This window comes from Mustelus asterias, chromosome 14, assembly GCF_964213995.1.
Source record: "Mustelus asterias chromosome 14, sMusAst1.hap1.1, whole genome shotgun sequence".
NCBI classification, from domain to species: domain Eukaryota; kingdom Metazoa; phylum Chordata; class Chondrichthyes; order Carcharhiniformes; family Triakidae; genus Mustelus; species Mustelus asterias.
In genome coordinates, this window is record NC_135814.1 from 16,414,763 (window position 1) to 16,440,993 (window position 26,231).

Sequence of the window (26,231 nt, forward strand, 5' to 3'; positions counted from 1 at the left end):
GTGTGGCGACTAGGGGATTTTCACAATAACTTCACTGCAGTGTGAATGTAAGGCTACTTGTGACGCTAATAAATAAATGTTAAAACTTTAAACTTAAACTTTAGACAGCAGGAGGCTGCGAGGTAAAACTCCTCTCTACTCAGTAGCACCCCAACCTTTCTAACCCAGAACGACTTGGAGGCCCTCACATATGCAAGATTCATTCCCAATTCGAAGAGAGTGATGTGGAGTCATTTTTTTTGCCACTTTTGAGAAGACAACAGGACAGCTAAAATGGCCCTCAGACATCGGGACATTTTTAATTCCGGAGCAGCTGTCCGGGAGAGCCCAAGAGTTCCACACCATGCCCATTCCCGATGTGTCCATGAACTATGAGCAGACAAAGGCCGCCATCGTAAGTGCCTATGATCTGGTCCTGGGGACACATTGCCAGCCATTCCAGAACCCTGGTAAGAAGCTCACACTAACCTACATTGGGTTTGAATGATTGAAGCAAATTGACCGATGGGTAAGATCAATAAGAATCCCATGCACCTATGAGGGGATGGGAGAGTTGGCATTGTTGGAGGAATTCAATAATTGCCTACCCTCCAACCGGCAAATACACTTGGAGGAAGGGAGATTCCTCACCGGACAGTACGAGGAAAGCCTGTTGGCCTAATCAGGCTCCATGTAAGTGGTCCCCTGAAAGACATTCCAATGGATAGCATAGCAGAACAAGCAGAGCCTTTTGCTACAGAAACATACCCCACTGGAGGAAACAACACTATGTACATCTGAGCTGAACAAACTCCCAGAGAATTTCTGAAGCTTTGTCCTTTCGAGTGTCCCCTTACCCACCCCAAAATGTGAGCCAGTCTGTTGTACTGCTCTGGCCAGTCCTTAATTATAGAATCCCTACAGATGAGGAGGCCATTCACCCCATTGAGTCTGCACCGACCACAATTCCACCCAGGCCCCATTCCTGTAACCCCTCATATTTACCCTGCTAATCCCCCTGACACTAAGGGGCAATTTAGCATGGCCAATCGACCTAACCCTCACATCTTTGGACTGCGGGAGGAAACACCACAATGTTGGAAGGAACACACTCGCACCCCTCTCCAAACTCCAGGTCTTCCCCAATCGGAGGAGGATCTGTGTTTGCATCCGCTCCATAAGGTCCACCTTGAGCACGACCTTGTTTCGGTTGGAGTTGTGCATGAGCTATCAGGAGCAGGAATAGCTTTCTTCCTTGGGGAAGAGTTGGCTGGCAGCAAGGTGCTAGCCAGTGAGGAAAGAGACCAATGTCAAGCAGCCAAGAGCTGCAGGAGAGCAGGAAGCTGGGGAAAGTCCAGAGGCCCAAAAGGCCACGATAGCATCCATAAACACTGTGCAAGGGCGGTTTGAATGTCCCACAGCTGAAGCCAGGCCAGTAAAGCTAAAAGAATTCCAGGAAAGTCCACCTGAATCAGAACAGATATCCCAGAATTAAATAGGGACCAGAGAAGCAGGGAAAGAGATAGTGGGGGAGATGCCCCATGTAGTCAAACAGCCTGGAGGAAGATGAGTTTTTAAACCAGGAAAGGGAAGGTTCAGGACTTGCCAGGGGTATGGCTGGCAGAAACATAGAAAATAGCAGCTAGAGTAGGCCATTCAGCCCTTCGAGCCTGTTCCGTGCCATCCATTCGGATTACGGCTGATCCGGCTATTGAGTTGGATGATCTCGCCATTCCCCCATAACTTTTGATCCCTTCATCCCAAGAGTTAATTCTAACTCCTTTTTGAAACATACAATGCTTTAGCCTCAACTGCTTTCTGTGGTAGCGAATTCCACAGGCTTACCACTCTCCGTATGAAGAAATTTCTCCTCATCTCAGTCCCAAAAGGTTTACCCCATATCCTTAGACTATGACCCCTGGTTTGGGACACCCCCACTATCAGGAACATCCTTCCTGCATCCACCCTGTCTAATCCTTATAGAGTCATAGAGGTTTACAGCATGGAAACAGGCCCTTCGGCCCAACTTTCCCATGCCGCCCTTTTTTTAAAACCCTAAACTAATCCCAATTGCCCGCATTTGGCCTATATCCCTCAGTAGCCATCGTACCCATGTAACTATCTAAATGCTTTTTAAAAAATAAAATTGTACCCACCTCTACTACTACCTCTGGCAGCTTGTTCCAGACACTCACCACCCTCTGTGTGAACAAATTGCCCCTCTGGACACTTTTGTATCTCTCCCCTCTCACCTTAAACCTATGCCCTCTAGTTTTAGACTCCACTGCCTTTGGGAAAAGATATTGACTATCTATCTTGTCTATGCCCCTCATTATTTTATAGACCTCTGTAAGGTCACCCCTCAGCCTCCTGCGCTCCAGAGAAAAAAGTCCCAGTCTATTCAGCCTCTCTTATAACTCAATCCATCAAGTCCCGGTAGCATCTTTGTAAATCTTTTCTGCACTCTTTCTAGTTTAATAATATCCTTTCTATAATAGGGTGACCAGAATTGCACACAGTATTCCAAGTGTGGCCTTACCAATGTCTTGTACAACTTCAACAAGACGTCCCAACTCCTGTATTCAATGTTCTGACCGATGAAACCAAGCAAGCTGAATGCCTTCTTCACCACTCTGTCCACCTGTGACTCCACTTTCAAGGAGCTGTGAACATGTACCCCTAGATCTCTTTGTTTTGTAACTCTCCCCAACACCCTACCATTAACTGAGTAAGTATATTTCTATGAGTTCCCCCCTCATTCTTCTCGAAAGGGACAAAGGGAGTTCCCAAACTGACGAGCGTGCAGGGAGTGAGATGCCTCCCCAAGTCAAAAAGCCACCAGGGAGAGTAGCTGGAGCAGCTCCTCCACATGAGGGCAGATGTGTTCCAAGGGACACGGAACAAGTTCGGAATGTGGCCCCTCCAAAGTCAAAGTCCCAAGCTGGGAAACCATTGATTGGCCAATAGCCTGATTATGAATTTAAGCAGAGATTAGGCAAATACCCAAATTGGCCCAGAAAGAATTAGGGTGAAACCTCACTTAGTGGAAAAGCCAGCAGGAGCGACAGTCAGAGCTGGCCATCTACCAGAGGGCAATAATGCCCCGAAAGATACAGAACCTATCACCCAACTGACCAGCAGAGGGACCCTGACCAAATTGGACCCATGCTCACCCGCCATCATGCAGAATCACAAGGTGACTGGACATTATAAAATTCAATACAAGCCCCAGGTTACAATACTGTAACCCAACCTGCGATGGGTGCAGGAGTGGCCCCTACCAGAAGACAATTTTCTTATCATCTAGGCCCAGAAAGGTTCAGCAGTAGCTGCCCGCCTGTTGCCATGCCAACCCAAAGCACCTGGCAACAAAAGCTTGAACAGCTCAGTTGAACTAGCATCCAAGCCGGGCACTGAACTGGAATCCCATAAAGAGGCCAAAGTGCCTCTAAAACATCCCAACATCCAGACCCTCAACTTACCACAGTCCCTAGGCTTGAACAGCCAAACCCACAGGTTACCAAAGTGGACAGGCAGGAATTAGGCTGCACAGGCCTACGATCCAAGGGCCTGGCACTCTCAGAGAGAGATTCCATCATTCTCCTGCATGCTACCCACCCTGTAAAACACCCAGACTCTTTGGGATACATTTAATTGTGAACAGTCAGAGCTCCAAAACCCATAAAGATAAATCTTCCCAAATGACCCAAACCTTCCACACCCTGGGATTGGACAATGTCCTTGCTGCTGCACTGACTCAGGTTTAATGCCCTTTATATGTACAATATAAAGGGAAAGACTCTTAGTACTGTAGAGGATCAGAAGGACCTTGGGGTCCGAGTCCATAGGACTCTAAAATCGGCCCCGCAGGTGGAGGAGGTGGTTAAGAAGGCGTATGGTGTGCTGGCCTTTATCAATCGAGGGATTGAGTTTAGGAGTCCGGGGATAATGATGCAGCTATATAAGACCCTCGTCAGACCCCACTTGGAGTACTGTGCTCAGTTCTGGTCACCTCATTACAGGAAGGATGTGGAAAAGATTGAAAGGGTGCAGAGGAGATTTACAAGGAAGTTGCCTGGATTGAGTGGCATGCCTTATGAGGATAGGCTGAGGGAGCTCAGTCTTTTCTCCTTGGAGAGACGTAAGATGAGAGGAGACCTAATAGAGGTGTATAAGATGTTGAGAGGCATAGACCGGGTGGACTCTCAGAGGCTTTTTCCCAGGGTGGAAATGTCTGCTACGAGAGGACACAGATTTAAGGTGCTGGGGGGTAGGTAGAGGGGAGATGTTAGGGGTAAGTTTTTCACACAGAGGGTGGTGGGCGAGTGGAATCGGCTGCCGTCAAGGGTGGTGGAGGCAAACTCAATAGAGTCTTTTAAGAGGCTCCTGGATGAGTACATGGGACTTAATAGGGTGGAGGGTTATAGGTAGGTCTAAAAGGTAGGGATATGTTCGGCACAACTTGTGGGGCCGAAGGGCCTGTTTTGTGCTGTAGTTTTCTATGTTTCTATGTTTCTAAAGAAAACGCAGCAGGGAACTGCCATTGCCTCCGAGAGTTGTGTGTCTGACGTGTCAGTGTGAATGAGAGAATGCACGTATACCTCTTCACTTCCCATCCTTCCTTCATAAGAACACAAAAACAATGAAACATTATTTTCTCCGAGGCTGCGAGGGACGTAACAGAGTTAAGACCCCAATATTATATTTTTATGTATGTAAAATTGTTAAACTTGACAATGACCTTTTAAATTGACTGAAGCCATATCTGCCTATGAACTTCGAACAATAGGAGATAATCTAGTAGGATCAAAGAAATTTTGTATCTCGTTATCTCTGAAGGGATGTTAACAACCCCTGTGGACAAAATTCAAAGGGAATCATAGAAAGGACACCTACATTTCAGAAGCCAAGCTTGGCCACCGGAATTTACTAGTCTGCTAGGACAAAGAGCCTACAAACTTCCTATGTAATTCCTAATGGTTGGAACACTAACAAACTCAGGAACGTAGACAAATAATTACAAGCTCTTTGTTAAAGGCAAAATGGAAAAATAGGAGTCATGTGACATGACGACCCCCCCCCCCCCACCACCTTGGTTGAAGTAAGCTGTGATATTGCCTTGTGCAACTGCAAATCTCAGACTGCCATCTTCCGTCTACCAAGCAGCAGCAGAGAACAAGGGCTCTGTCCAGGTTTGAATTCCTGTCCCTGATCTACAAAGTTTCTCCTGGAATTTCTGTACCATCGCCTACAGGACTACAACATCTCAGCATATTTACCTCATCATGGAAGTCAGCCCTATTAGAGTCAGAGGTTTAAAGCATGGAAACAGGCCCTTCGGCCCAACTTGTCCATGCTGCCCTTTTTTTTTAAAAAACCCCTAAACTAATCCCAATTGCCAGCATTTGGCCCATATCCCTCTATACCCATTTTACCCATGTAACTATCTAATTGCTTTTGAAAAGGCAAAATTGTACCTACCTCTACTACTACCTCTGGCAGCTTATTCTAGACACTCACCACCCTCTATGTGAAAAAATTGCCCTTCTGGACACTTTTGTATCTCTCCCCTCTCACCTTAAACCTATGCCCTCTAGTTTTAGACATCCCTAGCTTTGGGAAAAGATATTGACTATCTAGCTGATCTGTGCCCCTCATTATTTTATAGACCTCTAAAAGATCAGTCTTCAGCCTCCTACACTCCAGATAAAAAAGTCCCAGTCTATCCAGCCTCTCCTTATAACTCAAACCATCAAGTCCTGGTAGCTTCTTCGCAAATCTTTTCTGCACCCTTTCTTGTTTAACAATATTCTTTCTATAATAGGGTGACCAGAATTGCACACAGTATTCCAAGTGTGGCCTTACCAATGTCTTGTACAACTTCAACAAGACATTCCAACTCCTGTATTCAATGTTCTGACCGATGAAACCAAGCATGCCAAATGCCTTCTTCGCCACTCTGTCCACCTGTAACTCCACTTTCAAGGAGCTATTAACCTGTACCCCCAGATCTCTTTGTTCTGTAACTCTCCCCAACGCACTACCATTAACTGAATAAGTTCTGCCCTGGTTCAATCTACCAAAATGCATCACCTCGCATTTATCTAAATTAAACTCCATCTGCCATTCGTCAGCCCACTGGCCCAATTGATCACGATCCCGTTGCAATTGAAGATAACTTTCTTCACTGTCCACTATGCCACCAATCTTAGTGTCATCTGCAAACTTACTAACCATGCCTCCTATATTCTCATCCAAATAATTAATATAAATGAAAACAACAGTGGACCCAGCACTGATCCCTGAGGGACACCGCTGGTCACAGGCCTCCAGTTTGAAAAACAACTCTCTACAACCACCCTCTGGCTTCTGTCAAGAAGCCAATTTTGTATCCATTTAGATAGCTCTTTTAAGGAGAAGTCAATTTTGTATCCATTTAGATACCTCACCCTAGATCCCGTAAGATTTAACCTTATGCAACAACCTACCATGCGGTACCTTGTCAAAGACCTTGCTGAAGTCCATGTAGACAACATCAACTGCACTGCCCTCATCTACCTTCTTGATTACCCCTTCAAAAGACTCAATCAAATTTTGAGACATGATTGTCCACTCACAAAGCCATGCTGACTGCCCCTCATCAGTCCTTGCGTCTCTAAATGCCTGTAGATCCTGTCTCTCAAAATACCTTCCAACAATTTACCCACCACAGATGTGAGGCTTACTGGCCTGTAGTTCCCAGGCTTTTCCCTGCAGCCCTTTTTAAACAAAGGCACAACATTTGCCACTCTCCAATCTTCAGGCACCTCACCCGTGACTATCGATGATTCAAATGTCGACTAGGGGACCCGCAATTTCCTCCCTGGCCTCCTACAATGTCCTATTTTCCTATTGGAAAAGTGAATTATCCAGCATCAGGCTTCAGTCTGCAGATGTGTGTGAAGGAATACATTTTTGGACTTTGATTCTGGACACGCATGAAACAATGATTCCTTGTTCTGTGGTCTTTGCCCTGTAAATTTTCTTTCTCTATCCCTTTTTTCCTGTACCAATACACAGGTGGCTACATAGCAGCACTCCTCATCCTGGGAGAATAAACTAACCCTATGAGTTGACCATATCTTAAGTTTGTCGTGGGCTTAATAATAGAAAATTGGATCATACCAAAACTGACAGGTTGGGAAATATGCCGCTGCTTAGAAAGAGGGAAATCAAAATCAAAATACCTGTTTACTGACGGGAGGTGGGAGGAGAAATCAGGGCTGTTTAAATTAAACCCCCTCCTCTCTGTAATATTATCTTCAGAATGGTTTATTCAATAAGATCTATCTGCCGTACACTAAAACACGATCACATGCTACTGTTGAAATCTTTTTACCGTGCTTTGATTCTGGACCACGTGCCATTGTTGAAATCCCACTTCCAGAAGTCATTCTGTTCTACAAGTCCAACCAGTCCCCCAAACAGGTACATTCCTCCCTTGTAGACAGCTGCAGAGTGACTGTACCGAGGTCCGGGACCCACATCACCATTGGGGGTAGACACTGGGCACCAATCCTTGGCGTCTGTTGGAAGAGGTATTTTGGTAACATTGAAACGGCAATATAAAATTACAAAGGTAGTTTATTTTGAAAATATATTACCACCCACTCTCTTTCCAAACCATTCAAGTGCCTTTCTTTCTGGTCACATCGGTCTAGGTTGGCCACTCCAGTATTGCTGATGCTGCCCCTAAGTTTGTCTTTGGGGCAATGATTGTCGCAGGGGACTGAAAATGCAGCATCTTGGGGGATAGTAACCTTTCCATCTCAGAGAAGCATCAAGATCTGTTGCAAATCTGACATCAGCAGTAAAGAGTAGAGTCTGAATCATTAAAGAAGGAGATAGATACATTTCTAATTTTTAAAAAAAGGTTAAAGGAATATGGAGAACAGGTAGGGAGGTGGATTTGAGACCAGGGAGAGATCAGCCATGATCTGATTGAAGGGCAGTGCAAGCTCGTAGGGCTGAGTTTGCCTACCTCTGCTCATATGTTCCAATCCACGTATCCCACACTATCCCAAACTCTCAAGCGCAGAAAGTCCTTTGGTCAGTTGAGCTCATCCCTCTAAAAATAACTTGCCTCCAACTGTTTTGTAACTGATTTGGTATTAGTACATTGCATGTGTTAATCCTTCTTGATATAAAAGGGCTTTCTGATGTGAGTGCGAGATTTACTTTTAGTTACTTTGCAGCTCAGGTGCTTTGCTGCAGTTTAATTTAGTTTACATTGTTGTAGGGAAATATCCCTTTACCAGTGCAGAATAGAAGTTGAGTCGCAAATCAAGGTTCAAAGCGTGTCTTTATTGTACAATTACTGGGATCCCAGGGAGACCCCCGTAGCCAGCTCAGAAACAGTGGCTTGGCCACGTTGATCTCAATCCTTTCACATCAGCTCTGGATCTTTATAGGGATCCAAATTCGAGTGGGAACATTGGCTATATGTGTGTTATCTTATGTATTAAAATGGTCTATCAGTTTAAAAAGTCCCTAGGAAGTTTCATCGATTAGCATTTGTATGGTGTGTGTTCGTGTTAATGGGATTACTTGGTCCTGCCCCGGTGTCTAAATGCGTTTCCCATTATCTTCTCTATGTGTCCTCTTATCTGAATTGATCTTATTGTTTCGTGTCTGTGTTTCCTGCTTGTGAGATTGAGTGTTAATGTCATCCTGTCCTGTTGGATGTCTGGAGTATTTCATTCTAATCTTTTATTCTTATATCTTAGTTTATCAGATTTTTATGTCTGCCTTGGCCGAATTGGTAATATTTCAGTGATAGCTTGGTTTTGATAACCCACTCTATGTCTCGTTTCGTAGGGATCTTGATCGTCCTTGGCCAGTTTAAAATGCAGCTGCGCGCTGTTGCTAGGCAGATTAGGGATCTTCCGTAGTCTTTGAAATTCGCGAGTCTCTCAGCTGTGCAGGGGGGGACCCGATCGAATATCCATCCGGGGGTGCCCCTCTGCATTGTTGGCCCGTTATGAGTGGTGCCAATTAGTCCAATAAGTAAATATGTTTGATGATACAAAATATGGTTTTCTGGAAAATTTCCTCCTTCAACATCTTCTATACGGCTCACACACATGCCTCTGTTCCAGGGTGCCAACTAAACAGAGGCGCTGGCCAACTGGTGGTTTCCTGTTGTGCCAGCTGCAGTATCAATTGCAGCTTGCACAATGCGCACACAAAAATAATCAGACCCAAACTGACTGTTAATTCGGGGCAAAATAAGCAGAGAAAATGATTGTTTTTATTTTACAGTGTCGCACAATGACTTCAAACCATCCTCACAGCTGCTGCATTTGGCTGCGACAGCGCTGCAGTTGTGTGACGTGAGGCATCGCATACACACACACACATATACATACTAGGTGAATCTTGCCAATTCGGAAGGCGAACGTGTAATGGGTCCTCGATTTCCTCAGCACCATCAGAGGCTAAAGGAAGCACCAGCTGCTTTCCATTTTCCTCACCACTAGCAAAACTTTTTTGATTTGATTTATTGTTACATATATCAGTGAAAAGTATTGTTTCTTGTGTGCGATACTGACAAAGCATACCGTTCATAGAGAAGGAAAGGAGAGAGTGCAGAATGGAGTGTTACAGTCATAGCTAGGGTGCAGAGAAAGATCAACTTAACACAAGGTCAAAAGTCTGATGGCAGCAGGGAAGAAGCTGTTCTTGATTCGGTTGGTACGTGACGTCAGACTTTTGTATCTTTCAAGGCAGTTTCTCAAGTTCTTGTCTTTGACGCCTGCACTGTCAGATTTTTTAAAAACTAATTCAAAGGATGTAGGTGATGCTGGACGGGGGCAGCACGGTGGCACAGTGGTTAGCACTGCTGCCTCACAGCGCCAGGGATCCGGGTTCGATTCCCAGCTTGGGTCACTGTGTGTGGAGTTTGCACATTCTCCCAGTGTCTGCGTGGGTTTCCTCCGGGTGCTCCGGTTTCCTCCCACAGTCCAAAGATGTGCGGGTTAGGTGGATTGGCCATGCTAAATTGTCCCTTAGTGTCATGGAGATTAGCTAGGGTAAGTGCATGGGGTTATGACATATAGGGCCTGGGTAGGATTGTGGTCGGCGCAGACTTGATGGACCGAATGGCCTCCTGTACTGTAGGATTCTATGATTCTGCGCTGGCTGGGCCAACATTTGTTACCTTGTCCTAATTGTCCTTGAACCGAGTGGCTCGCTAGGCCATTTCAGAGGGCAGTTGAGTCAACCACATTGCTGTGGCTTTGGAGTCACATATAGGCCAGACCAGGTAAGGATGGCAAATTTCCTTCCCTGAAGGACATTGGGTGGCATGGTGGCACAGTGGCTAGCACTGCTGCCTCTCAGCGCCAGGGACCCAGGTTCAATTCTGGCCTCGGGTCACTGTCTGTGCGGAGTCTGCATGCTCTCCGTGTCTGCATGGGTTTCCTCCGGTTTCCTCCCACAGTCTGAAAGACGTGCTGGTTAGGTGCATTGGCCATGCTGAATTCTCCCTCACGAACAGGTGCCAGAGTGTGGCCACTAGGGGATTTTCACAGTAACTTCATTGTAGTGTTGATATAAGCCAATTTGTGACAAATAAACAAACTTTAAAACTTTAGTGAGTCAGATAGGTTTTTACAACAATCGACAATGATTTCATGGTCAACATTAGACCTTTTAATTCCAGATTTTTACTGGGTTAAAATTTCTCTGTTCGCTGTGGTGGGATTTGAACCCAAGTCCCCAAAGGTCCCCAGATCCCTAGATTACTAGTCCAGTGACAATACCATATGCCACCACCTCGCCTGCAACCCTGTGGATTGGATTGCTGAGTTTGTCCAGTGAAAAGCTGAGCCGCACAGATCAGGAAGGTGGCAGCTTCAAGCTCCTTTGGCACGTGGAGTTAACAGATCTCAGCGGAGGTATCAACAGGGCTGCAGGGCTCTGTCTCTGCACTGACCAGGTCTCTTGCTCCCAGTCTTCAAGAAGTCTGGCTGGTTGAAGGCACGTGGTGTAGGGATTTTAGATGAGGAGTATAAGGAGTGCCAATGCTACCCCAGTACCCAAAGAGCCTTCTAGATGAAGAATGGTGACATGGGCAGCACTGGATGGCAGACAGTATCCACTGTCTTGTGCATGCAGGAAATTAAATCCCTTCAGGAGAGGAAGCCGAGGAAGGGGAAAACACTGGAGAGAAAATAAAAATCATGAGACTCACCACAAATTGAGTTAGCTTTACTTAGCTTGAGGGCGGCACAGTCGCAGATTGGTTCGCACTGCTGCCTCACAGCACCAGGGACCCGGGTTCAATTCTGGAATTGGGTCTCTGTCCGTGTGGAGTTTGCACGTTCTCCCCGTGTCTGCGTGGGTTTCCTCCGGTTTCCTCCCACACTCCAAAGATGTGCAGGTTAGGTGGATTGGCCATGCTAAATTGCCCCTTAGTGTCCAAAGATGTGCGGGTTAGGTTGATTGGACATGGTAAATTGTCTCTTAATGTCAGGCGAATTAGTGGGTAAATACATGGGGTTATAGGTGTAGGGTCTGGGTGGGATTGTTGCTGGTGCGGGCTCAAAGGGCTGAATGGCCTCCTTCTGCACTGTAGGGATTCTATGACTCTTCTATGATAGCTACTGGCAAAGCGTTACTTGCAATTCAAGACCCAAAATGAAAGGGAACACAATGCTTGACAGAGAACTGATCAAAGAGCAGCACGGAGGCCATTAGTTCCCATTCCCTCTCTGAGAATGGACAGGCTCTTTATGCTTAATGTTTTGTAGATCAAATGTTACTCCTTGAAACATTGACTCCTGAAATAATTTGAACATTTAGCTGGTATCTCCACTCACCAAAGTTAAAGCTCCAGAACTCCTGCGAGGGTCCCTTTATATCGACATAGCCGCCATATACATACATCTGAGCCTCAAACACCACAGCCGTGTGCCCCTTCCTATTCCTGGGCACCTGTTTCTGAAGAAACAAAAATGGCATTTCCTCTATTTTCAGTCTGGCGACAGAGGCAGGTAACATAGAAGCATAGAAACTAGAAGCAGGGGTAGGAGTAGGCCGTTCGGCCCTTCGAGCCTGCTCCACCATTCATTTTGATCATTGAATTCAATATCCTGATCCCCCCTTTCTCCCATATCTCAGTAACCAGTAATCTCACACCCTGGATAATTACCTGAAGTGAAAAGTTTCACAGGGCTCCAGGGAAAAGGCAGGGGAGCAGGATTAGGTGAATTGCTCTTCCAGAGAGCCAGCATGAACACGAGGGGCCAAACGGCCTCCTTCTGCACTGTAACCATTCTATGATTATATGTCCTCTGCCACCATTCCCACGTGAAGCACACAAGCACGACTCTGGGTGAATTACTTGCGTCTCTGAAAGTGGCATGGCTTCTGGAGGCCTCAGGCTTCTCAGCCAATCAAGAGTCAATCAGGGCTGCTAGTCCAGCCAAATACCTCACCCTCCCAATCTGCTTTTAAACCTTCATGTGAAAAGAGCAAGTCAGGGGCTGTGTCCACCATCTATTACAAGACACATGTCAGGAGTGAGATGAAATACTCTCCACTTGCCTGGAGGAGTGCAGCTCCAACAATCCTCAAGAAGCTCAACACCATCCAAGTTAAGCAGCCCATTTGATTGGTGCCCCTTCCACCACAATAAACATTCACTCCTTCCGCCACTGACACACAGTGGCAGCCGTGTGTACCATTTACAAGGTGCACTGCAGAAACTCGCCAAAAGGCAGCTTGCAAACCCACGATCGCTACCTAGAAGGACAAGGGCAGCAGACACGTGGGAACATCACCACTGGGAAATTTCCCTCCAAGTCACTCACCATCATGACTTGGAAATAGAACACCATTCCTTCACTGTCGCTGGGGCAAAATCCTGGAACTCCCTCCCTAACAGCACTGTGGGTGTACCTACACCAAGTGGCTTGCAGTGGTTCAAGGCAGCAGCTCACTAACAACCTCTGAAGGCCAACTAGGGGTGGACAGTAAATGCTGGTCCAGCCAGCGATGCCCACATCTCCCAGATGAATAAAATAATATTTATTGAGGGGAAACTGCAGCTCATGCAAGTCTGGATGTCAAACAGTCTGACAGCAGAGCAATGGCATAAGGAACAATGTTGTAGTGGCAAAGCCACTGAATTGGTAATCCAGAGGCCCAGGCTAATGCTCTGGGTACAAGGGTTCAAATCTCACTACTGCAGCTGGTAGAATTAGGTATTTTGTCAGGTGTGGCTGATCATCCAACTCAGTAACCTGATCCTGCCTTCCTCCCATATCCCTTGATCCCCTTCGCCACAAGAGCTATATCTATAGAAGCATAGAATATGGTCTTGACTTAAAAATTTAAGGAACGCTATTAAAATTTGGCACCAAATTGTAATGAGGATTATGAAAGATTCCAGGAAGTCAGAGATAGGCTGGTAGAATGGGTGTCGCTCAGTATTACCAAATCATAACCCTTCGACTCATCGAGTCTGCACCGACACACATGGAACATCAAATGTGAAGTAGTTCATTGTGGAAATGGGAATCCAGGAAGGAAGCATACCTTAAATGGTAGGATTTTTAAACATGATACAGAGGAGCCTTAGCAGGCAGAAACATTGCCAAGTGGCAACGTAAACAGATAGATTCTGTCAAAGTAAAAGCAGAATCCTTGGGTTTGTATCAAGAGGCACAAAATACAAAAGCAACAAGACAAAGGCAACTTGCACAAGAGCTTAGTGGGGCTGCAGTTGCAAATTTTATGAAAGCAATGGAAAAGGTATGTGGTCTAGGGCGTTATCTGTGACAAAGGATTAGATTTACCATTAGTAACTTGCAAAGCTACAGTCTTTTATGACGGGAGTTTAGAACATTGAGGAGTGGCCCGATAGAGGTGTTCAAGATCGTGTGGGTTACGATAAGGTAGTAAATCTGTTAAATTGTTTGGTGAGATATTAACAAGTGTGCACACAAAATAACTGAAGAGAATAATGGAAAACAATCCCGTATACAGAACGCAGAATTCCTTGTGGCAAACCACAACTGAAGCAAAGCTCATAGATACTTTTAGAAGAGGAATTAGGTGTTTAAATAAGGATATTATTGAAGGTTATGGCAAACAAGCCAGCGAATAGATGTAGGGTATGCGATTCATGTGGAGAAAGAATGGTAGAGTCGATTGGCCAAATGACCCGCTAATATGCTGTGACATTTGCTAATTCAATAACTAGAAAGTGATATCATGGCTGCAAGATTTGGCTTCAGGTAAAAGAAGTAGCACTTACATTTATATGGTGACTTTTATAACCAGATGGCCCAAAGCACTTTACAACCAAATAAGTTGGGCCAGTGGGCTGGCAAATGGCAGATGGAGTTTAATTTAGACAAATGCAAGGTGATACATTTTGGTACATTGAACCAGGGCAGGACTTACTCAGTTAATGGTAGGGCGTTGGGGAGAGTTACAGAACAGAGATCTAAGAGATAATGAGGGGCACAAATCAGCTCGATAGTCAATATCTTTTCCCAGAGGGAGGGGAGTTTAAAACTAGAGGGCATAGGTTTAAGGTGAGAGGGGAAAGGTACAAAACTGTCCAGAGGGGCAATTTTTTCACAGAGGATGGTGAGTGTCTGGAACAAGCTGCCAGAGGTAGTAGTAGAGTTAGGTGCAATTTTGTCTTTTAAAAAGCATTTAGACAGTTGCGTGGGTAAGAGGGATATGGGCCAAATGCAGGCAATTGGGATTAGTTTAGGGGTTTAAAAAAAAAGGGCGGCATGGACAAGTTGGGCCGAAGGGCCTGTTTCCATGCTGTAAACCTCTATGACGCTATGACTCTATTAAAAAAAAAGTCCCTTTTGAAGTGTGGTCCCTGTTGTAATGCAGGAAATGCAGTAGCCAATTTGTGCATGTGATAATGGCCAGATACTGTTTATCTTTGAGTGACTGTGGGTTAAATATTGACTAGAATGCTGGGAGAACTTCCTTGCTCTTCATCAAAATTATGCCGTGGAACCTTCTACACGACCAACATCTAGTTTGAACTCAAAGTTTATTTATTAGTGTCACGATTAACACTGCAATGAAGTTACTGTGAGAATCCCCTAGTCACCACACTCCGGTGCCTGTCCGGGTACACTGAGGGAGAATTTAGCATGGCCAATGCACCCAAACAGCACATCTTTCCGACTGTGGGAAGAAAGGAGCACCCAGAGGAAACTCTCGCAGACAGGGGGAGAACGTGCAGACTCCACACAGACAGTGACCCAAGCCGGGAATCGAACCCGGGTCCCTGAGCTGTGAGGCAGCAGTGCTAACCACTGTGCCACCCTAGCAGCTCATTTGAAAAGTAAATGTAAATATCCACAATCTCCCTCTCACAGAATAAGCAAACATCCTTACCGTGACCTCACTTGAAAATGTCTTGTGCCACCAAGTCCAACTCACACCGCCTATTAGAAATAAAACCTTTGTTAAACTCCAACATCACTTGTAACTACTTGTGTGAACCACCAGAGGGTGGTTCACTGAGCTTGTTAGTCCCAAAATGAAGCCTTTCATCACCAATCTGGATAAAAGTGGCCGAGAGAAAGTTCCAATCAAAGGAAACAAGACTATGCCAGTTCTTAGGATTCAAACATTCCCAATTACAAGTTTGCAGAATTCCCCAACATATTATAGAAACATAGACATAGAAACATAGAAAACTACAGCACAAAACAGGCCCTTCGGCCCCACAAGTTGTGCCGAACATATCCCGACCTTTTAAGCCTACCTATAACCCTCCATCCTATTAAGTCCCATGTATTCATCCAGGAGTCTCTTAAAAGACCCTATTCAGTTTGCCTCCACCACCACTGACGGCAGCCAATTCCACTCGCCCACCACTCTCTGTGTGAAAAACTTCCCCCTAACATTTCCCCTGTACCTACCCCCCAGCACCTTAAACCTGTGTCCTCTCGTAGCAGACATTTCCACCCTGGGAAAAAGCCTCTGAGAGTCCACCTGATCTATGCCTCTCAACATCTTATATACCTCTATTAGGTCTCCTCTCATCCTACGTCTCTCCAAGGAGAAAAGACCGAGCTCCCTCAGCCTATCCTCATAAGGCATGCCACTCAATCCAGGCAACATCCTTGTAAATCTCCTCTGCACCCTTTCAATCTTTTCCACATCCTTCCTGGAATGAGGCGACCAGAACTGAGCACAGTACTCCAAGTGGGGTCTGACGAGGGTCTTATATAGCTGCATCATTATCCCCGGACTCCTAAACTCAATCCCTCGATTGATAAAGGTCAGCACACCATACGCCTTCTTAACCACCTCCTCCACCTGCGGGGCCGATTTTAGAGTCCTATGGACCCAGACCCCAAGGTCCTTCTGATCCTCTACCGTACTAAGAGTCTTTCCCTTTATATTGTACTCCTTCATCCCATTCTATTGGATCTCGTATTTACTTTTTGCTTTATTTCCACATTTTAAAGTTTATTTATTAGTCACAAGCAGGCTTACATTAACATTGCAATGAAATTAACTGAAAATCCCCTCGTCGCCACAGTCCAGCGCCTGTTCAGGTACACTGAGGGAGAATTTAGCATGGCCAATGCACCTAACCAGCACGTCTTTCAGACTATGGGAGGAAACCGGAGAAAACCCAAGCAGCCACAGGGAGAGCGTGCAGTCTCCGCACAGACAGTGACCCAAAGCCGGAATTGAACCCGGGTCGCTGGAGCTGTGAGGCAGCAGTGTGAACCACTAAATAAAATGAAAGAGTGATTTGTGCTGGAAACTACAGCTGTCAATGAGGCCAACATGGATTCTATACTCTTAAACACATTTCTCATGTTGACAATTACTTCAAGCACCGCAACATCTCAAGTAGGTTACTCACGGAAAAATACAAATTTATCCTGTGGCCAGGTTGTTACTGACCCTTGGCTTGGAAGCTTATTCATTTTCCAGATACTACACAAGAACAGCACACGATTAGAAATACAGAAGAATTCCCTCTTTGTTTTATCCACTTTTGAACCATGGCCAACAGAAAGAAGATATTTCTGCCCAAAAATCTAGTTACTGAACCACGACCAACAGAAAGATGATATTTATTTCCAAAAGTCTAGTTGTTCAATAGGCTGTGTTCATTTAAACTTCCAAGCAGACCTTTCAGAGTTTACAGGATCATTGTTGCAGTGTAATTTGTAGACATGTCAGGCAGCAGTCTACAACTTGCACTGAATGACATGCCCGAATGTGTTTTATGAGGTGGGTGGAGGGGGCAACCCCAGTTAGAAGAGGGCAGGAGGTCAGGAGTAGCATGGCCAAAGAGAAGCTCCTTCTGAATGCGGGCAAGAGTGTTAGTGAGAGAGAAAGGGTTTAGGAGAGAATGGAGTGTGCAGAGACTTGGTGGCTTAGTCCAGTTGCTCATCCTGCTTTCGAGCAAACCTAACACTTACACTTTCTTCGGTAAATTTGCTTTGCAATGCCTCAGCTTACCAATAATATGCTTGTTCCAAATTAAAATCTATCATGTTCACACATCAGAAGATCTCTTACGAGTTATTTTTTGAAGAAACTCAAGTATCTGGGCTCTTGAGGCAGCCACATAAAGGCAATGAAAATGATCCACCAATTATTGACAAGTGTCCTGATGGAAATAAGATCATTGCACTTGGCAAAACTGTGAGACGTTGCTTTGCTTTGGATAAGTGGTTAATGAGGTAGAATTTGGAAGACAAACTAAGTGAGACAAATGTCATCACTTCTGAAACCCATTTTTAAAAAAAATCTTGCTGGAATAGAACAAAGGTCCAGTTGAACATTTCCTGACACATGTAGAAGTTCAAAATGAAAAGGTTTTCAGTCAGGTTAGCTGATGCAGCGCCATGGCGGAACAAGTGCCTGAAATTTGCAGTCTCATTCAGTGTAACAACAATTCCAAGAATGGTAATCGGAGAGCATACTAACGCAGTATTCTTCCAAGGATGGTAGTTCGTCTTCAATAATGCAACAACCATCAATCGCATCTGCCTATTATTATGCTCAGTTGGTTTGGAGTTATACTGGCGGCTTCACAATGCCCTGGGGTCAGCAACAGAGGAACTGGCTGCACAATAAGATTCCCTTTTACGAGTGGTTAAATTTCAAAGTTAGGAACTGGCAGGTACAATTGAAGAACTCAACAGCACAAAGGGAAGCCATTTAGCCCAGCTTACTAGCTACCCACTTAGTCCCTTTTCCCACTTCTTTCCTTACCTCCTTTTTATTTATTTTTTTAAACCAGTTATCCAATTTGTTATATATTAGAGAAATGCTGTACTTGGGACACAGAGTGTTAAAATACTGCAGCTTTATTTACAGGATTTACATAACTGCTTCTTTTCTGTTTGTCGCCCATGCTAGCGACTTGTGACATCCTGTCCGGTGAATACATGAACTCATTAACACAACAGAGCTTCACTAAGAGTGAATAAGAATTAATACAAATATTTAATTCCTCCACCCTTAAATTGAATGTCCCCAACAGGTTCAAAACAAGTTCAACATGAACAATAGAGTCAGAGAGTCAGAGGTTTACAGCATGGAAACAGGCCATTTGGCCCAACTTGTCCAGGCCACCCAGTTTTTAACACTAAGCTAGTCCCAATTGCTCATATCCCCCTATGTCCATCCTACCCATGTAACTGTCTAAATGCTTTTCAAAAGACAAAATTGTACCTGGCTCTACTACTGTCTCTGCAGTTCATTCCAGATGCTCACCACTCTATGTGGGAAAGAATTGCCCCTCTAGACTCTTTTGTATCTCTCCCCCCTCACCTTAAACCAATGCCCTCTAGTTTTAGACTCCCCTACCTTTGGGAAAAGATGTTGACTAACTACCTCATCTATGCCCCTCATTATTTTATACAGCCTCAATAAGATCACTTCCAAGTCTCCTACGCTCCAGGGAAAAAAGTCCCAGTTTATCCAGCCTCTCCTTATAAGTCAAACCATCAAATCCCAGTGGCATCCCAGTAAACCTTTTCTGCACTCTTTCCAGTTTAATAATACCCTTTATAATAATAGGGTGACCAGAACTATACACAGTATTCTCAGTGTGGCTTCACCAACGTCTTGTAGAACTTCAACAAGATGTCACAACTCCTGTATTCAATGTTCTGACCAATGAAACGAAGCATGCCTTCTTCACCACCCTGTCCAGCTGTGACTCCACTTAAGGAGCTATGAACTTGTACCCCTAGATCTTTTTGTTCAATAACTCTCCCCAACACCTGATCATTAACTGAGTAGATCCTGCCGCGATTTGATCTACCAAAATGCATCACCTCTCATTTATCTAAATTAAACTCCATCTGCTATTGATCAGCCTAATTGAACAAGATAGTCAATAGTCAATAAGTCAATCACAGTCAATAAGTTAGTTGGTCTGAAGGTTGTTGCTCTTGGAAGGGTTGATGGCGAACATTTGACATTTTTTTCTTTACACTGGTGGTAGCCTCTGATATTTTTGTCTTTCCATTAATGTCATGATTCGTTAGTTTGACCAATGCCAACGTAGGCACTAGAGGTTGTCTCGGTGTCTGATCTGCAGTTGAGGTGTTGCATGCCTCAACAGTGTTCATTAGTGTCAGGGTTGTGGGAAGATTCAGGATTTTGTATGGTTGAATCTGGATTCTCTGCGTGTTCCAATTCCAGTGGATCTGTTCTCCCAGCTAATAGCTGGTCCGCATGTCTCCTCTGGAAAACGTCATCTCAGGTCTGCGCAGTATAAAAGAGACAGGTCCAGTCTGTGCAAGGATTGTGGCTGAAACCTATTACTCTCCTGTGCAGTCACACATTTTCACTCCATCTGACGAAGGAGCAGTGCTCCGAAAGCTTATGGTATTTGCTACCAAATAAACCTGTTGGACTTTAACCTGGTGTTGTGAGACTTCTTACCGTGTTCACCCCGGTCCAACGCCAACATCTCCACATCAGTCATTCCTAGCCATCCCTACTGTTTATGATAGATCTGGAGAGGTTGAGTTCAAATTCCAACTTGACAAATTGAAGGCTAGCAAAGGTAAAGTGGCCATGAAAACAACAGGCTAGTGCTTAAAATCCAGCTAACCATTTCGGTCCTCGAGTTTGCTTCACCATTCGAGTAGATCACGGCTGATCTGTATCTTAACACCACTTCTATCACTTTTACTACCATCACCTGACAACAAACCATCAGTAGGTTTTGAAATTATTGGCCTTTTGGAATTTGGGAAAATACCAATGATTATGTTTTGTTATTCATTTGTGGAACATGGGCATCGCTGGCTGGCCAGCATTTATTGCCCATGCCCTTGGAGAGCAGTTGAGTGTCAACCACATTGCTGTGGCTCTGGAGTCATACGTAGGCCCGACCAGGCAAGGACGGCAGATTTCCTTCCCTCAAGGACATTAGTGAACCAGTGGGTTTTTCCAACAACTGACAATGGTTTCATGGTCATCAGTAGATTCTTAATTCCAGATTTTTTTAATTGAATTCAAGTTCCACCATCTGCCGTGGTGGCATTCGAACCCGGGTCCCCGGAACGTTAGTTTCTGGATCAGTACACACTGGGAACGTTCAAGACTTATCTAGACAGCCATATGAACGGAGTGGGAATGGAGGGATACAAAAGAATGGTCTAGTTTGGACCAGGGAGCGGCGCGGGCTTGGAGGGCCGAAGGGCCTGTTCCTGTGCTGTATTGTTCTTTGTTCAAGTAGTCCAGCAATAATACCACTAGGCCATCACCACCCTGAATTAAATGAATTCCATCATAACTATCTCTTTTACAAAAAAAACGTTGGGACCACTCACTTGGCTGTTCAGTGTGCATACTGGGAAGACAAAGCATTTTTCCAATGTAACTCATTTAATGTCAACAAATAATTCTGGCACAGGCCTTATTTATCAGCGTGCTAAATATGGCAGTGCAAGTCAGGAGTTCTTTAACCGCACCCCGACACAATCAACTCTTGCCAAAATTGATTAATCTGTTCAGAATTGTCAGGCAATGACAAAAGGTCACTTCCTTGGGGCCTGGGCCCACTTGGTGCAAGTATTCAATTAGGCCTCACTTCCTTGCTCTTACTCCACAGCCCTGATTTTTCCTTTTCATCCTTTCCAAGTATACATCCGGTGCCTTTTTTGAAAGTTACTTCGGAATTTGGGTGCCTCAACAACTTTCTTTTTTGGCGGTTGGGGTCGAAGCGGGGAAGAAGAGCTCTTGATTTCCACTACCACATTTAACATTGCTGCAAGGCAATGCGTGTGCTGGAATTAACTGACACTAACAGTGAATGATTTAGATTGAAAAATATTCTCTCTTCCCAGTACACATACTGAATACCCAAGTGGGTGCTCCCAACTTCTTCTTTTCGGTAAAGGGAATAGCCATGCAGGAATTAATTAATCACTAGTATTTTCTCAAATTTTAATATCCACTCGCTGGGGCAAGTCTGGTAGTAATTACTGTTGCGTACTCCCAAGAAGTAACTGTATTGTGGTGCGGATGTCATCCAACTCCGCGTCAGCTCGATTCCTATTTGGATTTTTAATACCAAGTGAAAGCGATGACATTTTTACTGCAATCAATAATGACTTCACCCATGCATCCACTTACTTCTGCTGTGGAAACCTCAGTAATTTAAGATGGAAAAGTAAAGGCCAAGGGAAAATGTGAAGAGCGAGCTAAATTTGATACTGGCATTTTAACTTGGACCTTGGCCAATTAAAAGGGGAGAAAGCAATGCCACAGGCGCAAAGTTCCCCAGTTATTAATACATTTAAAACTTCCAAAGGGATGGGATGTTGGACAGCAGTAGTAGTAGGAGATTGATTCGCTATCAATTCTAGAATTCTCATTTAATTCCATCCAGACTAAAACAAAATGGTTTTATGAATTGCCAATGGAAAATGGAAAGGTGAAACCCCAGGTTTCACCGAGGCGCCAGTCACGTGGTTGGGGCTGATTGCGAAGAGTTTTGATTTGCAGCCGTTTGTCTGCCCCTGATTTGGTCCATGTCTGACATGGATCTTGGGTCAAAATCACATATTCTTCCAGGGCTTTGCCAATCCTCATCTTAACTAACGTAAAAATTCACCATGACATCAAAGCAAAACCCAAATTAAGTCAACCAATGAGGCAGTGCAGTTATATTGTGGAGAGGGGAGGTGAAAAAGAAACAATTTCTCAAGTGAATATTGAAACCTTTGGAAGATGTAAAGCAACATTATAATCAGACTGATCTTCCATTGTCAATTACAATCACTTATAGATCAGCCTGGCTATTAAACTAGGGGATTTTCACTGTGTCATTATAGTGCGAATGTAAGCCTATTTGTGACTAAGAAATAAACTTTAAAAACTTTAGAAATGGACAACTATGAGTCAAACTTTATTGATGACTGCAATACTTTCCAAATGTCATGGTTTTGTTATGTTAAACATGCTGTTAATCCATGGGCCTAATAGACGATAACTATTTCAGAAAATGTGAGATAAAAATCGCAGTTTCCTCTTCTTGCAGACTAACTGTAGGCTTTCGAGCAAATCCGATTGGTAAATGGCTTCCATCTCTTTTCCCAGCTCATGGGGTTATTCTTATCCTTTCTCTCAAACTTCATGTCAAAACTATTCTCCCCCTTGCCTCTAGATCTCGTCAAAACTTTCTCTTAGGTCTTCAGGTGAGATATTACTCCATCAGGACCAAATACAGGAAATTGAATCCAAAGACCATGGGGACGTGAGCCAAACACACTTGCAATGTAACCCCAGCAGTACATATTTCTCTTACCAATGTCATAGATCCAGAGAGGTGTTTTCCCCTGGGTGTAAGCAGAGTCCATCATTCCACCAAACACATAGATCATTCCCTTCCAAAAGAAAAAACACAGGGAAATTTGAAAACTTCAACTGGGAATAACTTTTGACTAAATTCTTCTTCATTCATTTTATTTTCTCAACATTTCCAAAACACAGCCAACTCTCATCAAGGTTGTTCATGCTGGTCAGGCATGGCATAGCTATAGGATCTCACAGCATTGAAAAATGTCACTTAACCATTGTGTCTGTGCCCTCTTTGTGAAAGAGCTACTAGTATTCAATGAGACCCACTTCCCTGCTCTTTTTCCACAGCCCCTACAAAGTTCACCTCTTCAAGTACACATCCAATACCTTTTTGAACGTTACTACTGGATTTATTCTGACCACTCTTTGGGAAGTGCATTCCAAATCGCTACATAACACAACTTGCTGCAGAGCAACATTTTTCCTAATTTCCACCCTTCCCCTGTCTTTTTCGACAATTATCTTAAATCTGGTTCCTGCCGGTGGAAACAGCTTCACTGCCCCATCAAAGCCCCTCGTCATTCTGAACACCTCTACTCAATCTGATCTTAACCTTCCCTTCCCCAAGAGGAACAATCCCAATTTCTCTAGTCGCTCCACATAACGGAAGTCCCTCATCTCTGGTATTGTTCTGGTAAATATTCTCTTCACCCTCCCCATGGGTTTGCTGCCCAGAATTGGACAAAGCTGAAATCCACCCTGTGGCCTGGAAAGGTTTCCTTTAACTTCCTTCTGGTTCAGAACATGGGGATGAATTTGGAGCTGTGGATCCAAAAGAATATTCCTCATTAACAACATATCCATGCAACTAGATCACTTTCAGATCTATGATATGAAAACTGGGATGGCAAACGTCTGCTAACTTTTCTATTAATCCTAATTAAATTCCTCTTGTCCACTAACCAGTGCAGCCCACTTGCTAACAATCTCTGCAAATGTTCAAGAGCTGACCAGATATTTATCTAAGGAAGTACGTACATCTCCAATCATTACCTCCTCATGCCATCATAGACAAGAATGCTATCTCACCGCTTAAGGAATTACAGGCATGAAGCCACATCCTGCCACTCCCCAGTTGTCGCGCCTGGGGCAAAAATTTTAGGGCAGCGTCAACACATTTTAAACTAGCCACGTAAATACATTTTTGATGTAATCCACACGGAGGTCACTCGATCGGGACTAACATTTGCACCATTTTCAACAAAGGCATTGGGTTGCACCCACTCAGCTCTTACTTCATGGGCTACCAGCGAGGGCTCCTCCAATTCTTCTGGTGCAGTTCCGGCCACATCATCCAGCTCCTCCCAGGCATTCTGAGCTGAAAAACACAAAGGCATCAACTGGCATTACAATAAATTCCTATTAAGAGGAACAGGATTTGAGAGGTTGCAGTTATGTTGCATGCGGATGACAGGGATCAAACGTCAGGTTGATGGAGAAAAAGGGAAGGCACAATTGAACAATGCATGAAAGAAGGGATTAAAGGCAGTAACAAGTTACCAGAGAACTCGACGGGCTGAATGGCCTCCTTCTGCACTGTAGGGAATCTATGTGTCCAAAAATTACCTTAACCATACACCTTGTTAAATTATGGGCAGCATGGTGGCACAGCGGTTAGCACTGCTGCCTCACAGCGCCAGGGACCTGGGTTTCATTCCCGGTTTGGGTCACTGTCTGTGTGGAGTTTGCACATTCTCCCCGTGGGTTTCCTCCGAGCACTCCGGTTTCCTCCCACAGTCCAAAGATGTGCGGGTTAGGTGGATTGGCCATGCTAAATTGCCCCTTAGTATCAAGGAGACTGGCTAGGGTAAATACATGGGGTTATGGGGATAGAGCCTGGATGGGGTTGTGGTTGGTGCAGACTCAATGGGCCAAATGGCCTCCTTCTGCACTGAGTTGTCTAATAAATAACTATGTTGTTCACAGTATGAGGATTACAAGTTGGAATATACACTGGAACAGTTGCAGACTGTTTCCAGATCTAACTCACTATATCTATTGCAAAGAACACATAGACATACAAATAAAATGATCAAATTTCTAGAATGTGGCCAGTGGGAAATTAAAATAGAATGGATAAAATGCTGGCATTTGAGGTAACTGCGTTATAATAATGTTTCTGCGCACATTATCCTGACAATGGATTTTATTAACCCAACACTAATGTACCAGACCATTAAACCAAAGGATTGGTTTAATAATCCCAAGACCCTGAGCTGAAATCCTATCATGACTGCCCGAGAATCTGTTGTCAAAGTGATCATGATGTTGTTGAATCAACTGGTTCACTCAAGTTGCAGTGTTAATGTAAGCCTTCTTGTGACACCAATAAATACATTTTAAGTTCTTTCGGAAAGAACATTTGACTCCAGATCCATACCAATGTCATTTGAACATCAGCCACTTGTCTCGAACAGATTCAAGAATTACTGCTGGTGAACTTGTGGCTCAAGAAGGCGAGTGACCACCATCTCCCACTTCCCTCCTGGAAACTTGGGTTGGGCAATAAATGTTGGCCTTCCCAGAGAGGCCCATTTTTGATTTGAGGAAACGAGAGAGTGCAGAATGTAGTGTTACAGTCATAGCTAGGGTGTAGAGAAAGATCAACTTAATGCAAGGTGGGTCCATTCAAAAGTCTGACAGCAGCAGGAAAGAAGCTGTTCTTGAGTCGGTTGGCACGTGACCTCAGACTTTTGTATCTTTTTCCCAACGGAAGAACGTTGGAAGAGAGAATGTCCAGGGTGCATGAGGTCCTTAATTATGCTGGCTGCTTTGCCAAGGCAGTGGGAAGCGTAGACAGAGTCAATGGATGGGAGGCTGGTTTACGTGATGGATTGGGCTACATTCACAACATTTTGCAGTTCCTTGCAGTCTTGGGCAGAGCAGGAGCCATACCAAGCTGTGATACAAACAGAAAGAACGCTTTCTATGGTGCATCTGTAAAAGTTGATGAGAGTCGCAGCTGACATGCCAAATTTCCTTAGTCTTCTGAGAAAGTAGAGGCATTGGTGGGCTTTTTTTAACTATAGTGTTGGCATGGGGAGACCAAGACAGGTTGTTGGTGATCTGGACACCTAAAAATTTGAAGCTCTCGAGAAGCCCAAATCTTAAGAATGACTAGCAAAACAATCACTGGTAAACCACTACATTAGGAAAAGTTTGTATTACCATGGCTGGCCCTTCACAAACTCCAAAATCTGCCAAATACACCCTACCCAGCACTAAGATTCATGACCCCATCACTCCTTCTCTCACCTTCCTTCATTGTCTTCCCAGCCCCTAGCAAATGTTACAACACCACACATCTATTGCTCTTTCATTTTGGGTTTCCGCTCCATCTTTGGCCACAAAGCCTTCAGTCACCCGAGTAC

The 26,231-nt window shown here is 44.5% G+C and overlaps 1 protein-coding gene across 2 annotated transcripts in view; it reads right to left on the reverse strand.

Annotated features, from left to right (window-relative positions):
- klhdc3l (kelch domain containing 3-like) overlaps positions 1-26,231 on the reverse strand; it is a 64,869-nt gene that overhangs the window by 9,944 nt on the left and 28,694 nt on the right. For both annotated transcript variants that reach the window (XM_078227915.1, XM_078227917.1), the window contains 5 exons: positions 24,096-24,178; positions 22,808-22,886; positions 15,397-15,446; positions 11,841-11,961; positions 7,358-7,544 (listed from right to left, as the gene is read on the reverse strand). In XM_078227915.1, coding sequence (XP_078084041.1) covers positions 7,358-7,544; positions 11,841-11,961; positions 15,397-15,446; positions 22,808-22,886; positions 24,096-24,178 — 520 coding nt within the window. The remainder of the gene's footprint in view (positions 1-7,357; positions 7,545-11,840; positions 11,962-15,396; positions 15,447-22,807; positions 22,887-24,095; positions 24,179-26,231) is intronic.